This window comes from Pocillopora damicornis, chromosome 2 (genome assembly GCF_964200805.1).
Source record: "Pocillopora damicornis chromosome 2, jaPocDami1.2, whole genome shotgun sequence".
NCBI classification, from domain to species: domain Eukaryota; kingdom Metazoa; phylum Cnidaria; class Anthozoa; order Scleractinia; family Pocilloporidae; genus Pocillopora; species Pocillopora damicornis.
Window position 1 is genome coordinate 35,358,438 of NC_142671.1, and position 20,773 is coordinate 35,379,210.

At 36.5% G+C, this 20,773-nt stretch overlaps 4 protein-coding genes and 1 long non-coding RNA gene across 6 annotated transcripts; 3 read left to right on the forward strand and 2 right to left on the reverse strand.

Annotated features, from left to right (window-relative positions):
- The first annotated feature begins 729 nt into the window (after nt 1-729).
- On the forward strand, nt 730-10,219 carry LOC113668061 (eukaryotic peptide chain release factor subunit 1). Its single transcript, XM_027183945.2, has 15 exons — nt 730-1,098; nt 2,407-2,523; nt 2,653-2,711; nt 3,345-3,484; nt 4,169-4,307; nt 5,094-5,206; nt 5,410-5,487; nt 6,048-6,113; nt 6,803-6,866; nt 7,176-7,243; nt 7,679-7,766; nt 7,969-8,033; nt 8,277-8,349; nt 8,520-8,594; nt 9,124-10,219. Exons 1-15 carry the CDS (start codon nt 1,007-1,009, stop codon nt 9,207-9,209), a joined length of 1,323 nt encoding a protein of 440 aa, XP_027039746.2. The 5' UTR covers nt 730-1,006; the 3' UTR covers nt 9,210-10,219.
- LOC149051046 (uncharacterized) lies at nt 9,992-15,538 on the reverse strand. The gene is made up of 2 exons (XR_016183962.1): nt 14,709-15,538; nt 9,992-11,499 (listed from the first exon to the last, which is right to left on the reverse strand). It is a non-coding gene; the product is annotated as an uncharacterized LOC149051046 (long non-coding RNA).
- On the forward strand, nt 11,370-18,538 carry LOC113668052 (uncharacterized). 2 transcript variants are annotated; one of them, XM_089197449.1, is made up of 4 exons: nt 11,370-11,505; nt 16,289-16,340; nt 16,674-16,730; nt 17,038-18,538. In XM_089197449.1, the coding sequence occupies exons 1-4, from the start codon at nt 11,413-11,415 to the stop codon at nt 17,439-17,441; spliced, it is 606 nt and encodes a 201-aa protein (XP_089053575.1). In that variant the 5' UTR covers nt 11,370-11,412; the 3' UTR covers nt 17,442-18,538. The 2 variants fall into 2 exon arrangements, with proteins under 2 accessions (XP_089053575.1, XP_027039737.1); XM_027183936.2 differs by lacking the exon at nt 11,370-11,505 and adding an exon at nt 15,582-15,783.
- LOC149051047 (uncharacterized) lies at nt 11,752-14,593 on the forward strand. The gene is made up of 2 exons (XM_089197446.1): nt 11,752-12,231; nt 12,505-14,593. Exons 1-2 carry the CDS (start codon nt 11,901-11,903, stop codon nt 14,073-14,075), a joined length of 1,902 nt encoding a protein of 633 aa, XP_089053572.1. The 5' UTR covers nt 11,752-11,900; the 3' UTR covers nt 14,076-14,593.
- On the reverse strand, nt 17,448-20,770 carry LOC113668062 (uncharacterized). The gene is made up of 3 exons (XM_089197447.1): nt 20,392-20,770; nt 19,818-19,996; nt 17,448-19,160 (listed from the first exon to the last, which is right to left on the reverse strand). The coding sequence occupies exons 2-3, from the start codon at nt 19,930-19,932 to the stop codon at nt 18,631-18,633; spliced, it is 645 nt and encodes a 214-aa protein (XP_089053573.1). The 5' UTR covers nt 19,933-19,996; nt 20,392-20,770; the 3' UTR covers nt 17,448-18,630.
- Nucleotides 20,771-20,773: the final 3 nt, after the last annotated feature.

Here is a 20,773-nt window from a genome sequence, read left to right on the forward strand (position 1 = left end):
AGGGGTCACACATGGCTTTATTTTGTGTACCCCTTCAATCACAGACCTCATTCAGTGGGTGTTTTGGTTAATGCCCTCTCTTAGCTGTGAACTAATCCTTCAAACTTTAAATGAAAAAAAAATAGAAGAAAGAAGGAAACCTTTCAAAGATGCCAACTGCAGGATTTCCAAATCTGGATACTCATTTTTCATCCCAACTCAAAAGCTAAATCCACATGATTTGACTTACTAGTTCTTTAACAACTTTTGACTGCATCATTTAACCACCAATCGAGACATATCACTTTAAATAGATTGCCATAGGAACAGAATGTGAGTTTAGTTGGAAAATGAATAAGAGGAAAGTGTTTGATATCTTTGTTTCAACTTTGTGAGAGATGTAAGAAATAGGAGCCAATAACTTTAGAATATGCATGGAAGGCAAAAAAATTCAATGTTTTCAGGATAAGCAGAAGTTAAGCTGAAAAAAAAAACTAGTGAGTAACAGGCTGCTAACAAAAGCCTTGGTTTGCATTTCCCCAGGAAATCCTAAAGGAAAGTTATTGTTGTGTCATATGCAATCTTAAAAGAGCTGATTTATTTCAAGATATCACATAATTATACAAATTTTCAGTTTTCAAAACGACGGGAAACAAATTTTTCGTCATCCCCCCGACGAAAGTCACCAGTCAGCAGATTTTGACAAGGAAAATCCCGCAGGGATCTGGGGAATAACGTGGACGTAAATGTGGAAAAGTTCCGCTCAGATCCCCCGAAAGTGTCCTTTGTCATTCACGCACGTGTTTCCAAATATGGAAAAATTGCACCATTTCGCGCAGTAACCGGCAACAAAGTGCGCGCTTGTCTCAAAATACAGAGTTAAACGAGAAAATCCCTTGAAATTCAAGGTCGATTTTTATTTTGGGATATCCTTAAAGTACAGCTAGTCTAATCTGTTAGATTCTCGGTTTTCTCGCCAGTTCAAGGAAAACCAGGCATTTTAAAACAAACTGAAAAAACGTCGATCATGTCGTCTGATAACACAACAGAAGCGGCCGATAGAAATGTGGAAATATGGAAAATCAAGAAACTCATAAAAAGTTTAGAAGCAGCCAGAGGGTGAGTAGTAAAGATTTCTTATCGTGGACTACGTTAAATGAGGTAGAACCATCGTGAAGATTAGTTCGAAGTTCATTCGTGATTCAATGGCTTTTACAATATCAACAGTACAGTAGTTATTCTTGACCAAACACTGTCTGAATTGTTGATGGTATATTTTAATGAAACCGATAAGTCTTTTGGTTAACCCTCATTTTAGAATTATATTCAAAGAAAATATATAGAAAGAGGGCTGCTCCTGGAGTTTCATGTTTGCGAAAGAACACACCAATTCAAGTTTAAACTTTTCGCTATCGACTTCTTTGTGATAAAATACGTATCTTGTCGATCGGTAAAGGAACATCTCTTATTAGACAAAAGTCAAAGAATGGCTCGGTGTATTTTTCAGGTTATTCTGCTTGTGATAATTTCAAGGCAATATATCTAAATTAATTTTTTCTCAGAAAATAAAATGAGTTCAAGTTTCTCTTCGGTTAGGTACAAAATTATGTGTTGTATACGTGTATGCACATAATATATTGTCGATGATGACGATGGTAGTGATAATGACGATAATTAGGCAAAAGAACTCCCTTATATCAGGGTTGGGGGGGAGGGGGCTGGTAATGAATTGAATTTCTCAGTATACTCAAAACCATTTTGATTAAAATTGCAATTGCTTCAACTAATCTTCCATAGAAATATCAAAAGCACCCTATAGCAATCAACTTCCTGCTTATTGGATAATTCATGGAAGAAAAGAAACCCTTAACCTGGTTAGCAGGCAAGCGTGAGCTCTTGGTCAGTGAGATAGGACCTCTCTCATTTTCAGACATTTGTAAAATTCTCAACAGTATCACACTCTATGTTATGATGAGTGTTTAAGCATCGCAGATCATGCTTCCACAACTCTCCAACTTAAAATCATAAAAGCTATTCACATTTAATGGGAGCAACCTACACTTAATCATCAACTTTATCATGATGATTTGAAACTTTCCTTGTAATTGCATTCATTGATCTGTTTCTGTTGTTTGTTTCATCCAATCAGCATTTTGTTACACACTTTAAAGTCAACTTTGTACTTAGTATAAATCAGAACTGAAGATGAAAAAAGAACTTTCCAAACATGTCTTTAAAAAATGTTATATATGTTCTTAAATTTGTGGCATATCTGCTGCTATCCAGACCTTTTGACAAGTGTGACTGTAGTGAACAATCTCGCTTACTGTTAGATAACATTTTGATGTCTGTAGAACCACTGCAAATTACAAGCATTGATTGACATACTTTGCTGTATTTTTCGCTTATGTTATATCTTGTTTTCAGGAATGGAACAAGCATGATCTCTCTGATCATCCCTCCAAAAGATCAAATCTCTCGTGTAGCCAAGATGTTGGCAGATGAGTTTGGAACTGCATCAAACATCAAGAGTAGAGTGAACAGGTGACTTCATGTTACCAAGTATAGTTTTTGAAGAGTTAAATTACACATTTACACATTAAAATTTTCTTTAAACACTTTATGTTTCGTCTTAGTCATTCAACAGATTTTTCACTGAATTACTATTTGCAGGTTGTCTGTCCTTAGTGCAATCACATCTGTACAACAAAGGTTGAAGCTGTACTCAAAAGGTGTGTTTTAACACTTGCTGCTCTTATAATGTATCTTTAACTAACCTTTTTAGCAACCTGTGATGAGTACAAATGGCCTCATGTATCATGAAACTTAACATCTGCTTCAGCACTACATCTACTTTTATCAAATCTTTCAGAAGACCCAGACTTTTTCTCCTTACCCCTCTGTCCCATGTTTCATCACCAATATCTTCCCAGGCACCTCTTTGCCTGCTCACCTTTCTCCTTCCCCAGGTTTTGTCTGTTTTGTCTGTTCTTGAATGTTATCATCCTTCTCTTCCTACTTTCTTCCATGCACCCTCTTGTCTCACCTCTCTATTCACATGAAGCTTCTATTCATCCCTCTTCTTTGAAAAGAAGAGTTTGTCATTTCCCTTCCTTCAGAGGTTTTTGATGGATGTACATGTAACCTCCAACAGCTGTTATGGATAACTCCACTAGTCATATGTTCTGGTGACATTGTACCAAGCTTTCCTCTAGTTGGTATGATTCAGTGACATTGTGAGAAATCTGTTACAAATTGTATCCTGTGGAGGAGTTTGGAAAATAAAAAAAGAAACTATTCAATGTGATGTGCATCCTCCTGATATTGCATTACATTCCACTAATTCTAAACCTCTATTGTTTCAGTCCCCACAAATGGTCTTGTAGTCTACTGTGGAACAATCGTAACTGAAGATGGCAAGGAAAAGAAGGTCAACATAGACTTTGAGCCCTTCAAGCCAATCAACACATCATTATATCTCTGTGATAACAAGTTTCATACAGAGGTTTGTTAGAAAATCAAGCATTGTACAGTGTCGCTGTTCACATGTAGTAATGACTCAGATGAGGAGTTGATAGTTGATAGTACTTAAGTGTGCTGGAGGAAGTGTGATTTGTGTTTTCATCGATCGGAAATTGAGTAGAGTAGAGTACTCAGTATATGCCTTTCAAATATAATATTAAATCTTCCAAAACCTTGAATCAAATTATCTTCAAGCAGAGTCAGAATTGCTTGTTTGATTTTCATTGGAAGAATAACAAAGGCTTTGACTTGTCTGGTTAGCAGGCAGGTGTGATATAAACTGAACAATTCTGCTTACTGCCAGACTACAGACATACTCAATCCCCCCTATCTCTTCACATCTGTGTTCTGTAGTAAAGAACACACATGAGCATGTAATTATGTTAGTTCTTATATAAATCTATGTAACAGTGTTCCAGGGTTTCCCTTCTTGTGTGCTTTGAAATGAAATTGAAAGTTTGAAATTCCTAAGACTTCCCCACATAAGTAAATTTTCATTCATTGTTTGGATGAGTTTAAAAATAGTTACAATATTAATGGTCATAATTTTTTTTTCCAATCTGAATGATCAATTTGTAAATCAACCCTGACAATGAAAATATTACATTTTATAAGTTGTATGCAAGTGTATTGTGTAGTGGTAAACGTGTGTTTTGCCTTTATGCAGGCCCTGAATGCCTTGCTGGCAGATGACAACAAGTTTGGTTTTATTGTGATGGATGGTAACGGTGCGCTGTTTGGTACACTCTGTGGAAATACCAGAGAAGTTCTTCACAAATTCACGGTAGATCTTCCAAAGAAACATGGTTAGTAAAATAATCAAGGAATATTTACAGTGCTTTCAATTAGACCTGGCTTCTGTTGGAGCTCCAGCAGGTATTCTGTTGTGAATTGCCATGTATACTTTGGACGCTTTCAAGCAAACTCACAAAATGAGGCTTAAAATACCTTGAGATCTTCTAGAGTTCTTTCAGTTGTCTTTTGGGTTTATAAACAAGTTTTGATTAAAATGACTACATGGTATTATCTTATCACACATAAGCCAGTATATATTTCAAACATTTCCAGCCAAAAAAAAAGATTTTGAGTTTCTAAGAACATATTCACTCAGGACTTTTTGTGTGAAACTCAGGGAGCAGACTTGCAAGTAAACAAATGAAAGATTTTGATCAGAAATAAAATCATCATTGAAACAATTGTTATAATTGAGACAAATATGTAATGATTGTTTCTGGAAGTTTAATACCAAAAACTCTGTTTGAAGCCACTTTATCGTGAATGGAAGTATTGAGACAACAAAAGGGAAATTCTCTGGCGGCTGCTTTACTGGGGTAGCCACCTTCTTCAATCTTATTGAAAATCCTGATTTAGGATAATTTCTTGCTGACATTCTCTAAAAAGTAACTGCTCTAGATGATTTCCAATGCCATAAGCAAACCACTTTGACTGTATATTACATGGTCTAATTTTTTACTTTCACAAGCAGAATTACCCAAATAGGGCAATTAGAGTGTACGTGTATGCATGGATTGGAACACTGAAGCCTTATTTTACTTTTTTAACTAATACATTTTATTTCATTTTTTTTTTAGGTCGTGGTGGACAGTCTGCTCTTCGTTTTGCTCGTCTGAGAATGGAGAAGCGTCACAATTATGTCAGAAAAGTTGCTGAGACTGCTGTTCAGCTTTTCATCACAAATGACAGGGTATTTAGTTATTTTATTAAAATCAGAATTTCAAAATGTCAATCCTCTCATGTCACCTAAGAAAATAAGACTTCTTAATCTGAAAGTAAACATAACATTAAAAATTGCAGTAGTAGTGGGGGTAATAGCTATTGTTAGATGCTGTTGTTATATACAACAAGCATAGAAGTAGTGTCATATTTCATTTTTGTGTTTTGTTTTAGCCAAACATAACTGGTTTGATTTTGGCTGGATCTGCTGATTTTAAGACTGAGCTGAGCCAGTCTGACATGTTTGATCAGGTGAGCTTTGTAGTTTGGTGATTTCCTAGAATCAGCAGGTATTTACCCATTTTCTTCACAAAGGACACAATAAACTAGCTTTCACCATCTTTTTAAGGGGGAAATGCCTTTTGCTAGTGTCTGGTAATGATACATGTAATTGTGTGAGAGTTCATTGTTATTTCCCATAGCTTTGGGAGAAAGATAAGTCCTCTGGACCCTAGGTGCAGTAGTTTTTAAGTTGACTTTTTATGTCTAGCAATCAAATAACAAAAGTTGTTGAACTGGTGCTAAAATATCTTTTGTATACAATGGCAGCTGTTCCCCATGCATTGTGTAGTCTTCAGATGTATGGTTTTATGCTGTCTAAAGTAAACCTGTGTTTGAGTCTTTTCACTCTCCTTTGTTAATTTGCTTTCATAAGGCAGATCTTTTACTCATTGGAGAATTTTGCAGGCTCATACAACTTTTATAATATTTTTTCACAAACATACAGGTGTATTCATTTTGCCAAGTTGCACCATATATTCTTACTTATTTTGCAATTTTAACTCACCTTGATACTGTGTTCATATTTCTAGAGGTTGCAAACAAAAGTTTTGAAGCTTGTTGATGTTTCCTATGGTGGTGAGAATGGTTTCAACCAGGTTAGTACAATTTTAATTAAATACAGGTATTCAATTCTATTAAAAAGAGTGGAAACATGCAAACTTATTTTGACTACCTGGAAAAAGTATGAAAAAGGGTTATGTTAGGAAAATGTAAAGAAGACTTGTTTGGTTGTTTTTTGGCTTTGCTGAAGTGCAATAAGTTTTTACTTTCTGGGAGAGATCTCTGGCAGTGGAATCAATGTACAAATGTAAATTACTTTGGCAAAAGAGTTTTCTTTGAGTGATCAGAAAATAAACCCTTAAAAACATAAGTTAAAATTAGATCTCAAAATTGGTTTTAATTGTCAAATTAAAATAAACATCAAACCTTGATAGTGCAACCATTGTTACTGGGGTCAATAAAACAAACCAACCATTTTGCTAACAGGAGAAAAACAATGAGTTCCATCCAAAATCATTGCTGTTTTTGCATTCTTTGTTCTTAAGTATTGATTGGTACTGTTACATTTAGTTGAAATTGTTGTTTGCCTTCGGTTGTGACATTGGTGAATTATGCTTTTGTGACCTTGGTTACAGAAGTGGCACAGTTATTTTGTATTTTGATCATTTGCATTGTTTTCGTATGATGCACATTTCTACCTTGCACATCCTATAGCCTTGTTTCACATCACTGTTATTGTAAGTTTACACAAATATCTCTGTTACAACATGATGTTTTATTTTAGGCGATTGAACTTGCCTCAGAGGTACTAGCTAATGTCAAATTCATTCAAGAGAAGAAGCTCATAGGTTTGTATCTGAGACAAGCTCTAATTTAAGGGTGCATTAAATTAAATTCCATTAGTAGTGAAGGAAGTGCTGATTCCAATTTTGTCTAATATTTGTCAACCTCAGCCTTGCTATCGAGTAACTTATTAGTAATTAACTCTGAATCAAATTATTTTTCCTCTTTTAACTTTTAATCTTGGGGTTGATTGCTATATTCACACAAAATTTATACGTACACCTGTACATGTTCAGTGTAGCTGGAAACTTATTTGAGTGAAATCTGTTGGAACACAAGGAGTGAATATTAACATCATATTTTTTGATAAACAGGGAGATACTTTGATGAAATCTCTCAAGATACTGGAAAGTACTGCTTTGGTGTGGAAGACACCTTAAAGGTTTGTTAGTAGGTACAACTAGCTAGTGTGAACATAAATCAAGACAACATTGTACAGTGCTACATTTATCTGTTCTTAAACAGGCCAGAATAAAAATGGTAGAAAACTAAGAAAACCATGATTACCAGAAATGGTTTTGTTACCATGTTTCAAGGGAAAAGTCAATCAGGCAGCAGAAAAAAAGGTCAACAGTTTTTGAGTTTCTGAGTAAAGTTTCAAAGTGATCCTCTCAAGATTCTATGCACATCATTTCTGAATGGTTAGAGGCAGTTTATTTGCCAAAGCTTCAAAAGTGAAATTTCTTTGTACAATGTTCATTTTAAGTCAATTTATTCTATTATAGCTGATATGGTTTTGTTTCTTGAATTTTTTTTTGTCATTGTAAAAGGAAAGGAGGAAATAAAATAATTATTGGCTTTCTTTTTTGCTTATCAGGGACTCGAAATGGGAGCAGTGGACATCCTCATTGTGTGGGAAAATCTGGAAATCCACCGAATTGTTTTGAAAAATCATCAAACAGATGGTAAGCAAGAAATCACCTTGCAAAGCACAAAACTGTTTAATCTGAATTTCTGACAAGGACATTGAATGACAATGGATCTCAGTAGAAAGCTCAATTTTTTGTACTTTGCCTGAGGCTGTTGTGTACTTGCAGTGACAGTAGATGTGTATTTGGTTAGCATGTTGATGCATATTATAAAATAGCTGAGTTAATTTGTCCACAGAGGAGAAAATCCTTCATCTCAATCCGGAGCAAGAAAAAGACAAGACATACTCCATAGACAGTGAGGTACAATGAATTAGTTCTTTTAATCCTAAGTAGCAAAACATTGACAGATAAAGCCTGGATCACTAAGGAACATTTAGTGCACCTTTTTCTCTGTTTACTAGCACATGAGTACTGTGTTACTTTCATGGACACAACTGTGCTATGAGAGAAACCTCTGGGTTTTTACTTAGAGAACCAAGTCCTGAAAGTCAAGATTATATGTGGTTTAACTAATAATTTGTAATGTTTTTTTTTGTCTGTTAGACTGGAGTTGAGTTAGAGCTGATAGAAAAGATGCCTCTGCTGGAGTGGCTTGCAAACAATTATAAGAGTTTTGGTAAGTGAGTGCATTGTATGTATTTGATGTGTCACGATAAAACTATTCAGTAAAGATTTCTGATAAGTATTGTTATTGCAGACTTTTTCAAAACTGTTAAGTGACTGCAATGCCATCCGAGATTGTATGAGTCGTGATCTTTATTATAATTATTATTTTTATCCCCTAAGGTGCAACATTGGAAATCATAACAGACAAATCACAAGAAGGAGCACAGTTTTGCAAAGGCTTTGGAGGGATTGGAGGTGATGCTATGGCTTGTTGTTTATACTCTCAACAACTTTAGAAGAATCATGTATTAGAACAGCAGGTTTTTAGGTGTTTCTCATCTTTCTCTGATGGTTATTCTTTGGGTTACCTTCCTCTTCAAAGATCAAGAGTCTTTAATGTCTATTTGCTTGAAGATAGAGTATGACAGCTTCCTTTCTGATGTGTTAAGTGTTGCTGTGCTCAAACCAAGTGTCTCACCAGTGTGAGCTTCTACCAGTTTCCTCAACATGAAGGCGACTACCCTTCCTTGGATGGGATGCCATTCCATAACATGGTTACCCATCAGTATGTCATCAGGCTTCCCAGACAATTTACCTTGCTATCCATTATTTAATTCTCGGTGGAGAAGTGAAAGTGTTTTTCCTAAGAACACAACGCAATGACCCAGCTAGGTCTCGAACTTGGAGTCCAGTGCACTAACCATTACGTATTTTATTGTGTTCGATTTTTGGTTATTGGCCTCCATGATCTAGTTGTAACAGTTGTATCATTTTTTTTCCCTAGGTATTCTTAGGTATCGGGTTGATTTTCAATCCATGGACATGGACCCAGATATGGAGTATTATGAGGACAGTGACGATGATTATTAGGAGGAGGAGAATCTTTCTTGTGTGTTGCATCTAAACATCAACTATGAATTTACAACCCTTGTTATTGTAAGAACGGGGCCTTCGTTCAGTTTCATTAAAATATTATATACCTCTCAGCCCTCTCAGGTTTTAGCAGACAGTCACAGGTTATTAAGCGAATCGATTGATGCTAACCAAGGAGACGAAGATGTCATTTATGTGGGCCTCTATATATATTCGTTTGTCAGCAGTTAGTATACTGTGCAGGAGTGCTGATAACTGATTGTCTAATACAAATACAACCAAACAGTAATGATTTAACTTGGCCAAACCAGGCGTTCGGGCCAAATTTTGCGGTCATTGCTGTCATTGCTATCATAGGACTGGAGTATTGATGAACCTTCCCAGATGGCGAGGAAGCTCCTTCTCAGCAATTGATAAAGTAGTCGTGGGAATTACTAATTTTTCCATGTGACAACGGAGGATACGAAGGATTTCTGCTCCTCCGTTAAACGCAGAGTCTGAAAGAATTAACATAGAGCGCTCTATTAAGTGTAATACAACCAAAGCTAAACATGTCTCAGCAGCCAATCGTACAAGAGACAGAAATATGACACGAAGCCAACACGAACTCAAAGTCGTAGAAACGTGTAGAAGACCAGAAGCGCGAGTAAACGCGAGTACTAAATCATGGTTAAACTGTGGGTAACCTGCGTGCAAGTCCGCGGAAGTATGAAGTATGGAGTATAAAATAGTGTCAAACGCTCGGCAAACCTCTTCTCGTGGGTTGATGATTTCTGATATTACGTTGGAGACCTGCAGTTTCTGTAGTTAGCTTATCTTTAATGATGTATTGAGATGATATAGAAGGGTTATTTGTTCATTAAAAGGGTTTTACTTTACATTTTTACGATACACTGTTTAAAGGTCGGGGAAATAGAGTGAAATGTGTTTTGTGCGACGGTGCAAACTGTTTGAAAGTCTGACCTCTGTAAAATGAAATTGGAATAAAATGGTAATTCACGTGCGTATCACTTGTGGAAAATCAAAATAGATAACTTTTTTGGTTCATTTATTATTTTTACCAAAAAATTGGTAAGGAAGTTCAGTTATGTCAGCTTTTGATTCAACAATTGTAAGATATCTGTCAATTGCATATTAAAATGAGAGTTAGCGTTTACTTGATAATTTCTCTCTTCCCTTTTCTTTCCTTCCTTTTTCTGTTTAGGTCTTGTTTTGTCTCGGGGTTTTCTTTCTACCTTGTACTCGTGGCTAAGTTTGGATTTTGGACGCTAGTGGCCTATTTTATATTTTGGACCCTTGTGGCTGATCTTGGATTTTAGACCCCAGTGGCCGATCTCGGATTTTAGATAGTAGTGGCCGATTTTGGGTCTTCGACGTCAGTGGCCGATTTTTTGTATTGGAGACTAGTGGCCGATTTTGTTTTTGGACATTAATTTAGTGGCCGGTCTTGGATTTTGGACACTAGTAACAGATTTTGGATTCTGGAGACTAGTGGCTGATTATGGATTTTGGACTCTTGTGGCCGAATTTTGATTTTTGGACATTAGTGACATATTTTCGGACACTAGTAACTGGTTTTGGATTTTGGTTCTTAATGGCCGATTTTTGATTTTGGACACTAGTGAGCGATTTTGGATGTTGGACACTAATTGCCGATTTTTAAACACTTGTGCGCGATTTTGTTTGCAGACGCAAGTGGCCGATTTTGGATTTGGGACAGTTGTGGCCAATTTTGGATTTTCTGACACCAGTAGCCAATTTCGGTCAGTTATATTAGTCAATATGTTCTTGAATCATCTTTTTCTTGTGGAACAGGGTACTTACAAAGAGGTGGGATGCTGTGGTTTTTCTGTTTTGTATGTGAATACAAATCTCCTGGAACACTACCTTGTTGCGTCATTATACAACCTCTAGTTCTTGTCAATGCTATAAAAATTGTGCCATATGCAGTCTTATACACTGCCTATTTTTCCCGTTTGCCCTAGATTCGTGGCAGATGTCCAACATTATTCATCATTCGGAGATCGATCTTTTTTCTTTTCCGTTGCTTTCTTACTAACTTTGATAACATCGCAATTCTTGGAAGCCCGCATCAAATCCTATCGGGATATGAAGTTGTAACATAATCTTAAAGATGTGTATTTTCTGCCCTTCTAGCGCGTAACGGAACTGTAGGAACCATTCTCTTCGTATCAATATTATGGCAAAGAGGAGCGGTAGCGACGCTGGAAATCCAGAACGAGGCCATTATCTTCGCTCACTAACCCTGAAGACTGAGAAAACATTGCTTAAGGTGGGACTTAACCTAAAATTTGACTACAAAATGCAATTTTTGTTTTTGGAGAAATCTGAAACTTCAGGCATAGAAGAAAGCCATGACATGAGTTTTTAAGACTAATTTGCTTTATTTTGTTGCCTACGATAAGTTTTCTGCAAGCTAGTAAAAAAATATTTTTGGTTACCATGGCAACGCAACGTAGCATCTTTCAGTCTTGCTCCAATTTGAAGCCCGAAAGTCCATCCAATTCCTAGAATTTCCTCAGTATTTTCAAGAGGAAGCTATATGACCCCTTACATGAAGTATAGCTAGTCGGAGGTGGCGTGGGATTGAAAGCTGGCGTGTTTTCAACTGTGGAGATACTGTGAGAGCGAGATTCGAGTTTTATATCAGCGAAGTTTTTGTCTAAAATGCCAGGAGGGAAGAAGAATACTGTATATAGAAGAAAGCGGAAAGGAAAGCCTTTTACTGGAGTGCAGAGATACGCAAGGAAAGCGAAGAAAATGCCGCGTGCGGATAGAGAAGTCACAAACTCAGCATCGAGTTCCTCGTGTGATGAGGCTCTGTCAGATGCCGAAAGTGCTTCCATCAGTGCTTCGAGACTCAAAATGAGACCAGAAGATTCACCAGATAGTTCATCAAAGATTTCTGATGTAAATGATTTTCAGGGAGAGGGATACAGACTTGTAGACCTCAAGAAATTATATGCCACGTTGTCTGAAGCACATGTGTGCGAGGAAGGTGAGAAAACATAAGTGAACATCTGTTTTACTTTTAACCTTTTCTTTACTGTTCATGTCTCGTAGCATATGCTAGTAACAGTGTGCAGTTTCCATTTTTTTCTCTAAGAATGTTTTTTTACTTCTCTTCAGTACTATCTTTATTGTTTTCATTTATTAAAAATTACAGTTGTAACTGTCTGTTGTGTGGTATGTGGTGAATAAATTTTGTGACTCATATACATGTATGAGAATGCACAAAATAACTTTAGTGTATACTGTTATTATGTTCTAGGGAGTTTAACTCTGAAGGAGAATTCTTCTGGGAGAAATGGGCTAATGGCAGACCTCTCTGTGGAGTGTAGCTCCTGCCTTGAAGCTACACCATTGAAAACATCAGATACAATAACAAAGAAAGGGCAATCTTTTGACGTAAATCGTCGTGCAGTCTATCATTCTCTGGAGACAGGAGGTGGCTATGAAGGGCTAGTAACCTTTTGCAGCATCATGAACATGCCATGTCTATCACTACCTGCTTATTACAGACAAGTAGACACAATACTTGAGGCTTTAGAAGCTGAAGCCAAAGATGAAATGACACAGGCAGGGATAAGAGTTCGCGAGTACATCCTGAAGGAAAGTGGAGATGAAGTCAATGATGATGTAGTCGATGCAGCCGTTTCGTTTGATGGTACATGGGCGAAAAGGGGGTTTACCTCTCTGACTGGAGTTGTTTTTGTTATATCTGTAGACACTGGAGAGGTTCTTGACTATCATGTCCTTTCAAAAGAATGCCGGAAATGTACCATGAAAAGGTCTCAGTGTCAAACTGACGGGGAGTTCGAAGCATGGCAGATTGAGCATCTTGCTTCCAATGAGTGTGACATTAATTTTAATGGAAGCTCACCTGCAATGGAAGCTGAGGGTGCCATAGTTGTTTGGAGTAGATCTGTGGAACTGCATAAAATAAGGTATAAATGGATGGTTTCTGACGGAGACAGTAAGGCATTCAATACTGTGGAGAATATATATGGCGATGACTGCAAGGTGGAAAAACTGGATTGTGTTGGGCACGTGCAAAAACGCATGGGCAAGCACCTACTTAATCTTAAAGCAAGAACCAAAGGTAAACTTGCAGATGGCAAACCCATTGGAGGACGGGGCCGACTGACTGAGAGCCGCATTAAACGCCTTCAGAAGTACTATGGTCTAGCCATTAGACAAAACACCCTAACTAAAGCAAACCTAACAGAAAGAGAGGTTGATGTTGTTGTTTACACCATGAAGAAAAATATCATTGCCATCCTCCATCACAGTGTCCAGTCACAAGATGCTGCTAAACAACATCGCTTCTGCCCTGTTGGTGAGGATTCCTGGTGTAAATGGCAACAAGATTGTGCTACTGGAACAAATACTTATGAAGCAGGTGACTGTTTGCCTGAAGTGTTCTTTGAACTGCTGAAGCCAACATTCATCACACTTAGTGAAACTAAGCTGCTCCAAAGGTGTGTGCGTGGCGCCACCCAAAATCGCAATGAATGCATCAACGGACTGGTGTGGGCACGCTGCCCAAAACACAAGCATCATGGTGCCAAGGTGATTAGATGTGCAGTTGCTTCTACTGTGTGCCATTTTCATAGTGGAGCTGCCAGCAGAGCAAGAATAATGCAGAGACTGGTAATTCCAGCAGGGGAGTACACTCAGAAGGCCTCAGAAGAAAAGGACAAGAGGCGGTTGAGAAAATCGGACCTTCAGACCTCTGCTAAAGAAAAGAAGCGCCGGCAAGGAGAGCAAATGAGGCGCACACGCAGAGAAGATGCCCTACGGGAGGCTGATGGTGATACCTATGAACCTGGAGGCTTCTAAGTGACTGAAAGAAACATTTGCTATGATATTGGATAGTTCATAGCCATGCAAATTTGTGCAGACAATCTTCGTTTTAGCTTTTTAACTTTAATCGCACTTTTCTCAAAATGTGCATTTTGCGCATTCTAGAAAACATATCTCATAGAGGATTTAACCAATTGACTTGAAATTTTCAATGTTTATTGCTTTCAAAGAGTGTCTGGGAATGAGCAAAGGGTTTTTCTGTAGCTTTACTTTGTCAAAAGTTACAAAGAAAATTGTGGTGGAAATTCACCCCAAAAATTTTGCTTTACTTTAACTGGAGGCTGGAACCAAAGTTTTTTATATTTTTTAAAACTCTATGCTCATCCCCATGATTAGCCTATATACTATATAGTTATAAAAACAAATCAGAGCTAGCTGCATTCCATATCAAGATTTCTTTTCTAGAGTACATGTGGGTTGTGCACAGTATGGGGTAACAATATTTTGCTGGTATCAGGTTACAAATAAACTGTGTGCAGAAATAATTGAAAAAACTGAAATCTGTGATTCATTAGCTTTTCAGTGATATATGGTTTTATATGGTTTAACTAAAAACTGTGGATGTGACAAGTCATTGAAAAAAGGGGTCTTTTTTAGGTTAAGTCCCACCTTAAGGTAAAGCACACATCAGTAAATAAATAGTAAGGAGCAAACGTAAACAGAAATATTACTGTGGTTCGCTAGCCATCCCCATTTCTTTCCGGTTATTTTCATTCATATTCGACTGTCTTTGAATTCTCCGCAATTTTCCATCATCCACTTCCCCAAATTATATTCATTTTCCTTGTTCGTGAACAATTCTAAATTCAGTTTCCATTCTTTATCCCTATTCCCCATAACTTATGCTTGATTCTTTGTTCTTTAGGATCTGTATCGTTGGATCGTATAAACTTCATTAAATATTATATAGCGAGTGTTACTATTTAAAATGCAGCTTTATTCAGCTGTCATATGTGAAAAGTAGTTCATTCACCTAGGTCTGCCAAACACATGTTTGAAATAAATTTCTTATGTTAGCCAGAAAATACTACTCGAGACAAGATGACATTTTAAAAAAGTGTATTTTCTGTACATTCGTTCTCTCTACTTAGCGTCGTAATTTGCGGGTGAAACATTGTCTACGCTAAACAAATTACTTAGCGAATGTTGATTGACATAGATAGCTGAATCAACATGGCTAAAAAATAGATTCATCATACATTTTCTCGAACGGAAAAGGGAAACCTTCAACTCTAACAGAAACAGCTTCAGCTAACTCGTTCCCGACTGAATTATCATATCAAGGATCTTTTCGAATGTGTTGAGTTTTAATTTCGAATATACTTGACGAAAATTGCCTGTTTAATTCAAGCTACTTCATGCGCTTACTATAGATAGACAAATGATACCATAAAAAAATTTAAGTTCCGTGCATGTCAAATCAAATGAGTCTTGTCATCGTATTTACAGAAGTAAAGAACTTGATAAGTGAGTGCTAACTAAAGTCACGCCACGTTAAGTTGCGTGACTCGCTTAATTATCATTGGTCCACCAATAAAGCGATGCGTCTTTTTGGTCGTTATTCGATATGTTTGTGTTCTAAATGTCATTTGTGCAGGAAACTTGAAATCGCATCATGGACCCGCTTCCATTCCGAATATTTTTTCTTTTTACTGCAGCCAATCTTTGGTTCGAAGTGGCATTGGTAGGTAGCAAATCTTGAAAACGTTAAAATTTGCATCGTTACGGAAAGCACTATTTCAAAACGGATGTAATTTGTTTTTGTGTTATCTGAACGCGCCCAGACACAAAACTATATTTTAATCGGTATCAGACAAGAACTCAGACTGGTAGGTCGTTCGATTTTCACGAGTTCCGTTTTAAAGGGCTCTCAAGATCACTGAATACACCGACGGCTTGATAGAGGAAACACTTCAGGGTATGCAATCATGCTTAAAATGAAAATGATGTAAAGTTAACAATTATAACCTTGGTGTTATGGAAATATTAACTTCAACCTCCTTCCTGCTTGCCAACGGGAGGGTACAAAGAAAAAATTCATTCTAATTGGAATCTTCCAATTGGAGATAGAATCCAACGATTACTATTGTGAATATGTGTTAAAATTAAATGAACAAAATGGTCCAACTTTTCGCAACATTTGTTTAATAATACATCAATCGTGACTACGTACTGTCTGCATTCCTTAGGCAAAGGAATATTGCGGATCTGTGGAAGGAAAAGAATACTTCTGTGATGAAGGTAAAGTCCATTAATTCTTACCTTTGGTGGGAGTCTTCTGTGACTTAGTTCTTTACACAACACTTCGGAAACGGCAAGAACGCTTGCTTAACTAAATATTCATACATTTTATGTCCTCGTAACGTTAGTAATTAAAATTTACCCAAAACAAACTTTCATCTCAATGATTCAGCCGTAATATTCAAAGTTTACACTCAAATCGAGGTCACAATTGTTACTTCCTACATTTAACTCCAGCAGTACATTGAAGAGGCCCGTTTGACTAGTCGGCTTTTCTAATATTTTCATTGGATTTTTTTTCTTTGTTTACCTTTCTAAAAAATATCAATGTAGGCCAATGCTGTGGAGATTATGACTGCTGTACCTACTTCAAGTACTACAAGACGTGGTGTAAGTGATCCCCTTTTAATTTTGTTCTTGTTTTGATTTTTGTTGTTCTTCTTCTTTTCTGTTTTGTGGGTCCGTGGGTAGGTGTGTGTTTTTGTGGCAAGAAAATCTGATTTTATGAACTGAATTGGTAATGAAAATTGGCCTAGAGCTGGTTTTCTAGAGCTTCTGTTTTTCGAGTTCACCCTTTTTCCTTGGCTCTGACCAATTATCAGTTATTTAGCAATAGAGACAAATAACCATCCCTAAATTTACTCTGAAAATGCTGAAATGTCTGGAATTGAGAACAATATTACTTGCTGACTTGCAGGGTTCTGGTTGGTTTGGGCTGTTATAAGTTTATTGGGGTGCTGCTGTGCATATCACCGCAGACGTTATTACGGATGGCATGGACACATCAGGAATTTTGTTTACCCATTGGCTCCAGCCAGAACAGAAAATCAACCACTGACTCCCTATGACGAATTTTTTTCTGATCCCAACTACAAACTGCCATCTTACGCTGAAGTAGAAGCCATGGGTAGTCTGGGACCTCCATCTGATGGGGAAGGTGCCCCTCCCCCTTATGTGGACCCACTTGCAAATGAGGATTTGGAAGATGATGCTGACAACATTGAAAATGGTGAAATATTTTTGGAAAGTAGGGTGGATGATGAGAGTTCCAGGCCCCTTATCCCCCCTGACACAGAAGTGCAGACATCAGAGAACTCATAATAATTATTCTCCTAAATTTCTTTTCTCAGCTGAGGGAAAAAATATGTGTTCACAAAAATGTGATTGCACGGGCCATTTTTTCACACAAATCTTTAAGCTGGCTCAGATGCTGAGTTGACAAGTTATGAATACTAGTTGTATAGGTTTTCATAATACATATAAATTGAAACATATTCTCACATTGCTATCAAACATGAGCATCTGAAATATGAAGGAAACATTATTTTAAACTGTGTTCAGTAAGACTTATCAAAAGGAGATCAGGGCATATTAGCAAACCAAACCACAAATTACTTGTGCTCCTTTGTCCAGATTTCTCAGGTGGTATTATGATCTTGTTTTTATAAAAAAAAATCACATTCCAGACAAATTTCTAGTGTTCACAAAGAGTGGAATCAAGAATGTAGTAAGGACTGAACCTGGCAGGTGACATGCTTTCCCTACCAATGAGATAAATAATTCATAGATCCCTCTACCTGGATGAATCTCTTGGTTTAACCCTATAGGTCTCATTCAAATCTCCCTGCAATGTAAGCCTCAGCAATCAAACTTGAAATAGAGATATGATCATGATACAATAATTGAACTGTACATATATGTAAATAATATTCTTTCACTTTTTTGGAATTGTTTGTGATGAAATATATGTCAAAAACAATATTGGCATATTATAGTGTATAGAATCAATGTATATCATGGGTTTATGAACATTGTGAGGTAAACATTTTCATTTTACTTTCATGTTTTGGAAAGGCTAAACATGTAAAAAATTCATCCCTAAGTAAGAATTGTTAGAGAAAATAACCATTCTTAATCAGCAAGTGATAGATTTCTCTAAAAGCCTCATATCTGGCTGTGTTTATCATTATTCATACATTCAATTAATGTCTTGTTTGTGTGTTTCAGGTTTAAAAGAATACTATTAATGTTACTTAATAAGATAGAGTTATTTTTAATATTTTTGCATGTGTATATAGTAACAACACTGATATAAATTTATGTACCAATTTTTCATGAATTATCATGATTAGTTCTGAGCTCTTAAATTAATGTATCACAATTTGTGTTCAATGTAGATTAAACTTACAAAGACCAAACATAATTTTTATCTTTTGCTTTGACTTGTTCTGGCTCTAAGGTTTGGTATCCTGCTTTTGCATGCTGTCTGTTAGCTGACTCAGTTTTTGAGTTAGTCATAAAGTGACAACTCATAGGGTAATTTCAATTTTAGAGCTGGGGTTTCAGGAACTACTTGCACAGGCTGTTTTCCCCATTTCATGACACATCTAGTTTGATATTTCTCTTTCTTCCTCAATAATACTACTGGTGTTTCTGGGGCATGTAGGAGTATTGAGGGTCTGTCACAATACTCTGCCACCTCATGAGACGTATGTGCAAAGAGAGGTGTCTCCGGTATAGTGGAACAGGCTTTCTGTTCTCCCATCTGATGTACTGCTAATGGGAAGTGTGGAGTCCTAGGAATTAATGGTTTGCCAAGCTGGTTTGCTTCAGAAAAGTTATTTATGTGTAAAGCAGGTGTTTTAGAAATTTCAAACTTCTTTGCATCACTTAGTGTTATTTCTGATTTTCTAATTGCTTTAAATGTCTTTGGTGCTGGAAATTCTTTATCTGTATTGATGTTTTCAAGGCAATCTTCTATGTTGCTAAGCATTCCCTGATGAAAGCTGTCACCAAGGTTTTCTGGGAAGGTCATTCTATCTATAAAATTTAGAAATATGACAATCAACTACCTCTATCACAAATAAATAAATGAAATAAAGCACTCTAATGCAAGTGGAAATTCTGCAAGCAGGTTTGAGACCTATTATAGCTATTTCAATAGTCCTGTTAACATGACACTTGGTTTTGTGAGTTTTTGCATTCATTAATGAATTGATAGAAAATGAAATTAGGAAAACAGTACCAAGATACCAAACTTTAATTTTTCCCTAGGCCTGTTGTGGTAGAATTAAAAGAAATTTGGTATTATCAACTGAGGCGATAACATAAATTGGCAGCTGTAAAAGTTTCAAAGCTGATGTTTCAAGCATTAGCACTTCATCAGAGCAAATTGAGGAATTGTGGGTTTTTGAGTGGGTTTATATAAAGAAAATGGAGCTACACTATTGGTGGGATAATTGTAATGAGAAAAAAAATAAGTTAGTTGAATGAAAAGCATTTGTTGATACCATAGGGATTAAAAGTGCCAATTTGAAAGAGAAAATTTTTTCCTTTAGAGTTTTGCAGCTTCCCAAACTGCCTAGTTGTAGGGAAAAACCAGCTGCAAATTGGCAGCAAAAACTCTTGGTACAATCTTTCTAAGCTCAAACTAGAGTAACAATTTTCCTTTAACACTTTGCAGTTATACAATCTTACCAGCAATACTTCTTCTAGTTCTTTTCCTTTTCCTTTTCTTGATAGATTCTGTATGAACACGTGCTCTTCTCTTGGTTAAAGCAATATCAAGAGGACCAAACTGTTTTTTATTCATAGTATCTCCAGCCTTCTTCACTGTAGTATGAAACTTTTCATCTTGAACATTTAACTTCTGCAAGCTGAAAAAAAGGAATGGGTAAATGCTTAATAAATGTACAATATTAAGAACTTCTGAATTCCCCATTTCTTTGGATGTGGTCAGGATCGTAAATGCAAAGGTAGATTTTTTTTTTTTTAGTCTATAACAACTTTTCGGATCAGTTTTTTCTTCATGTTTCTTTCCTTTCCATAATATAATTGTGAATTGTGATAACCTTTCTTAATTTATGTTTCAAGAAGTCTAACTCTGAGTATTTTATGTGCAGCTAGGGTTTCTATTGTCAGAAAACAGTTAATGTAGAAGAGCTTTTAAAGTTTAAAGATCATAATTTCTAGAAAGAAGTGATGGCTTATGCGCTGGATAAATTGTATCGTTTCATTATTTCCGGATTTAGGAAAAAAATGAAGTACGTACTGTGTGAATAATGGCGTATCCTCCACGTTTATATCTCTACCTTGTAGTTACTCCTGAATAGTTTAAAAGCAATGGAAGCTTCATTCATTGACACAGGCGTTAGTCTCGGAGATATTACAATTCTCCGCTCTCTGGGCAGAATTCACACTAGCTACGTATACTTCGATGCCTTGAGTTTTTTTGTTCATAGAGAAGGGAAGAATACATCCTTCTCTTGCAGCTGTGTTTTTAACGGTCTAATGAAAACTGTAAACGGTCTGAAATTCCAAAATCAAGCTTAAAAAAATCAGCGGAACAATGATTTGTTTTTTCCCTTATCGCGTGTTGGTTTTCAATCTATTGTTCCTACCTCGAAAATGTGAAAAAAAACGTCTTAAGTTTT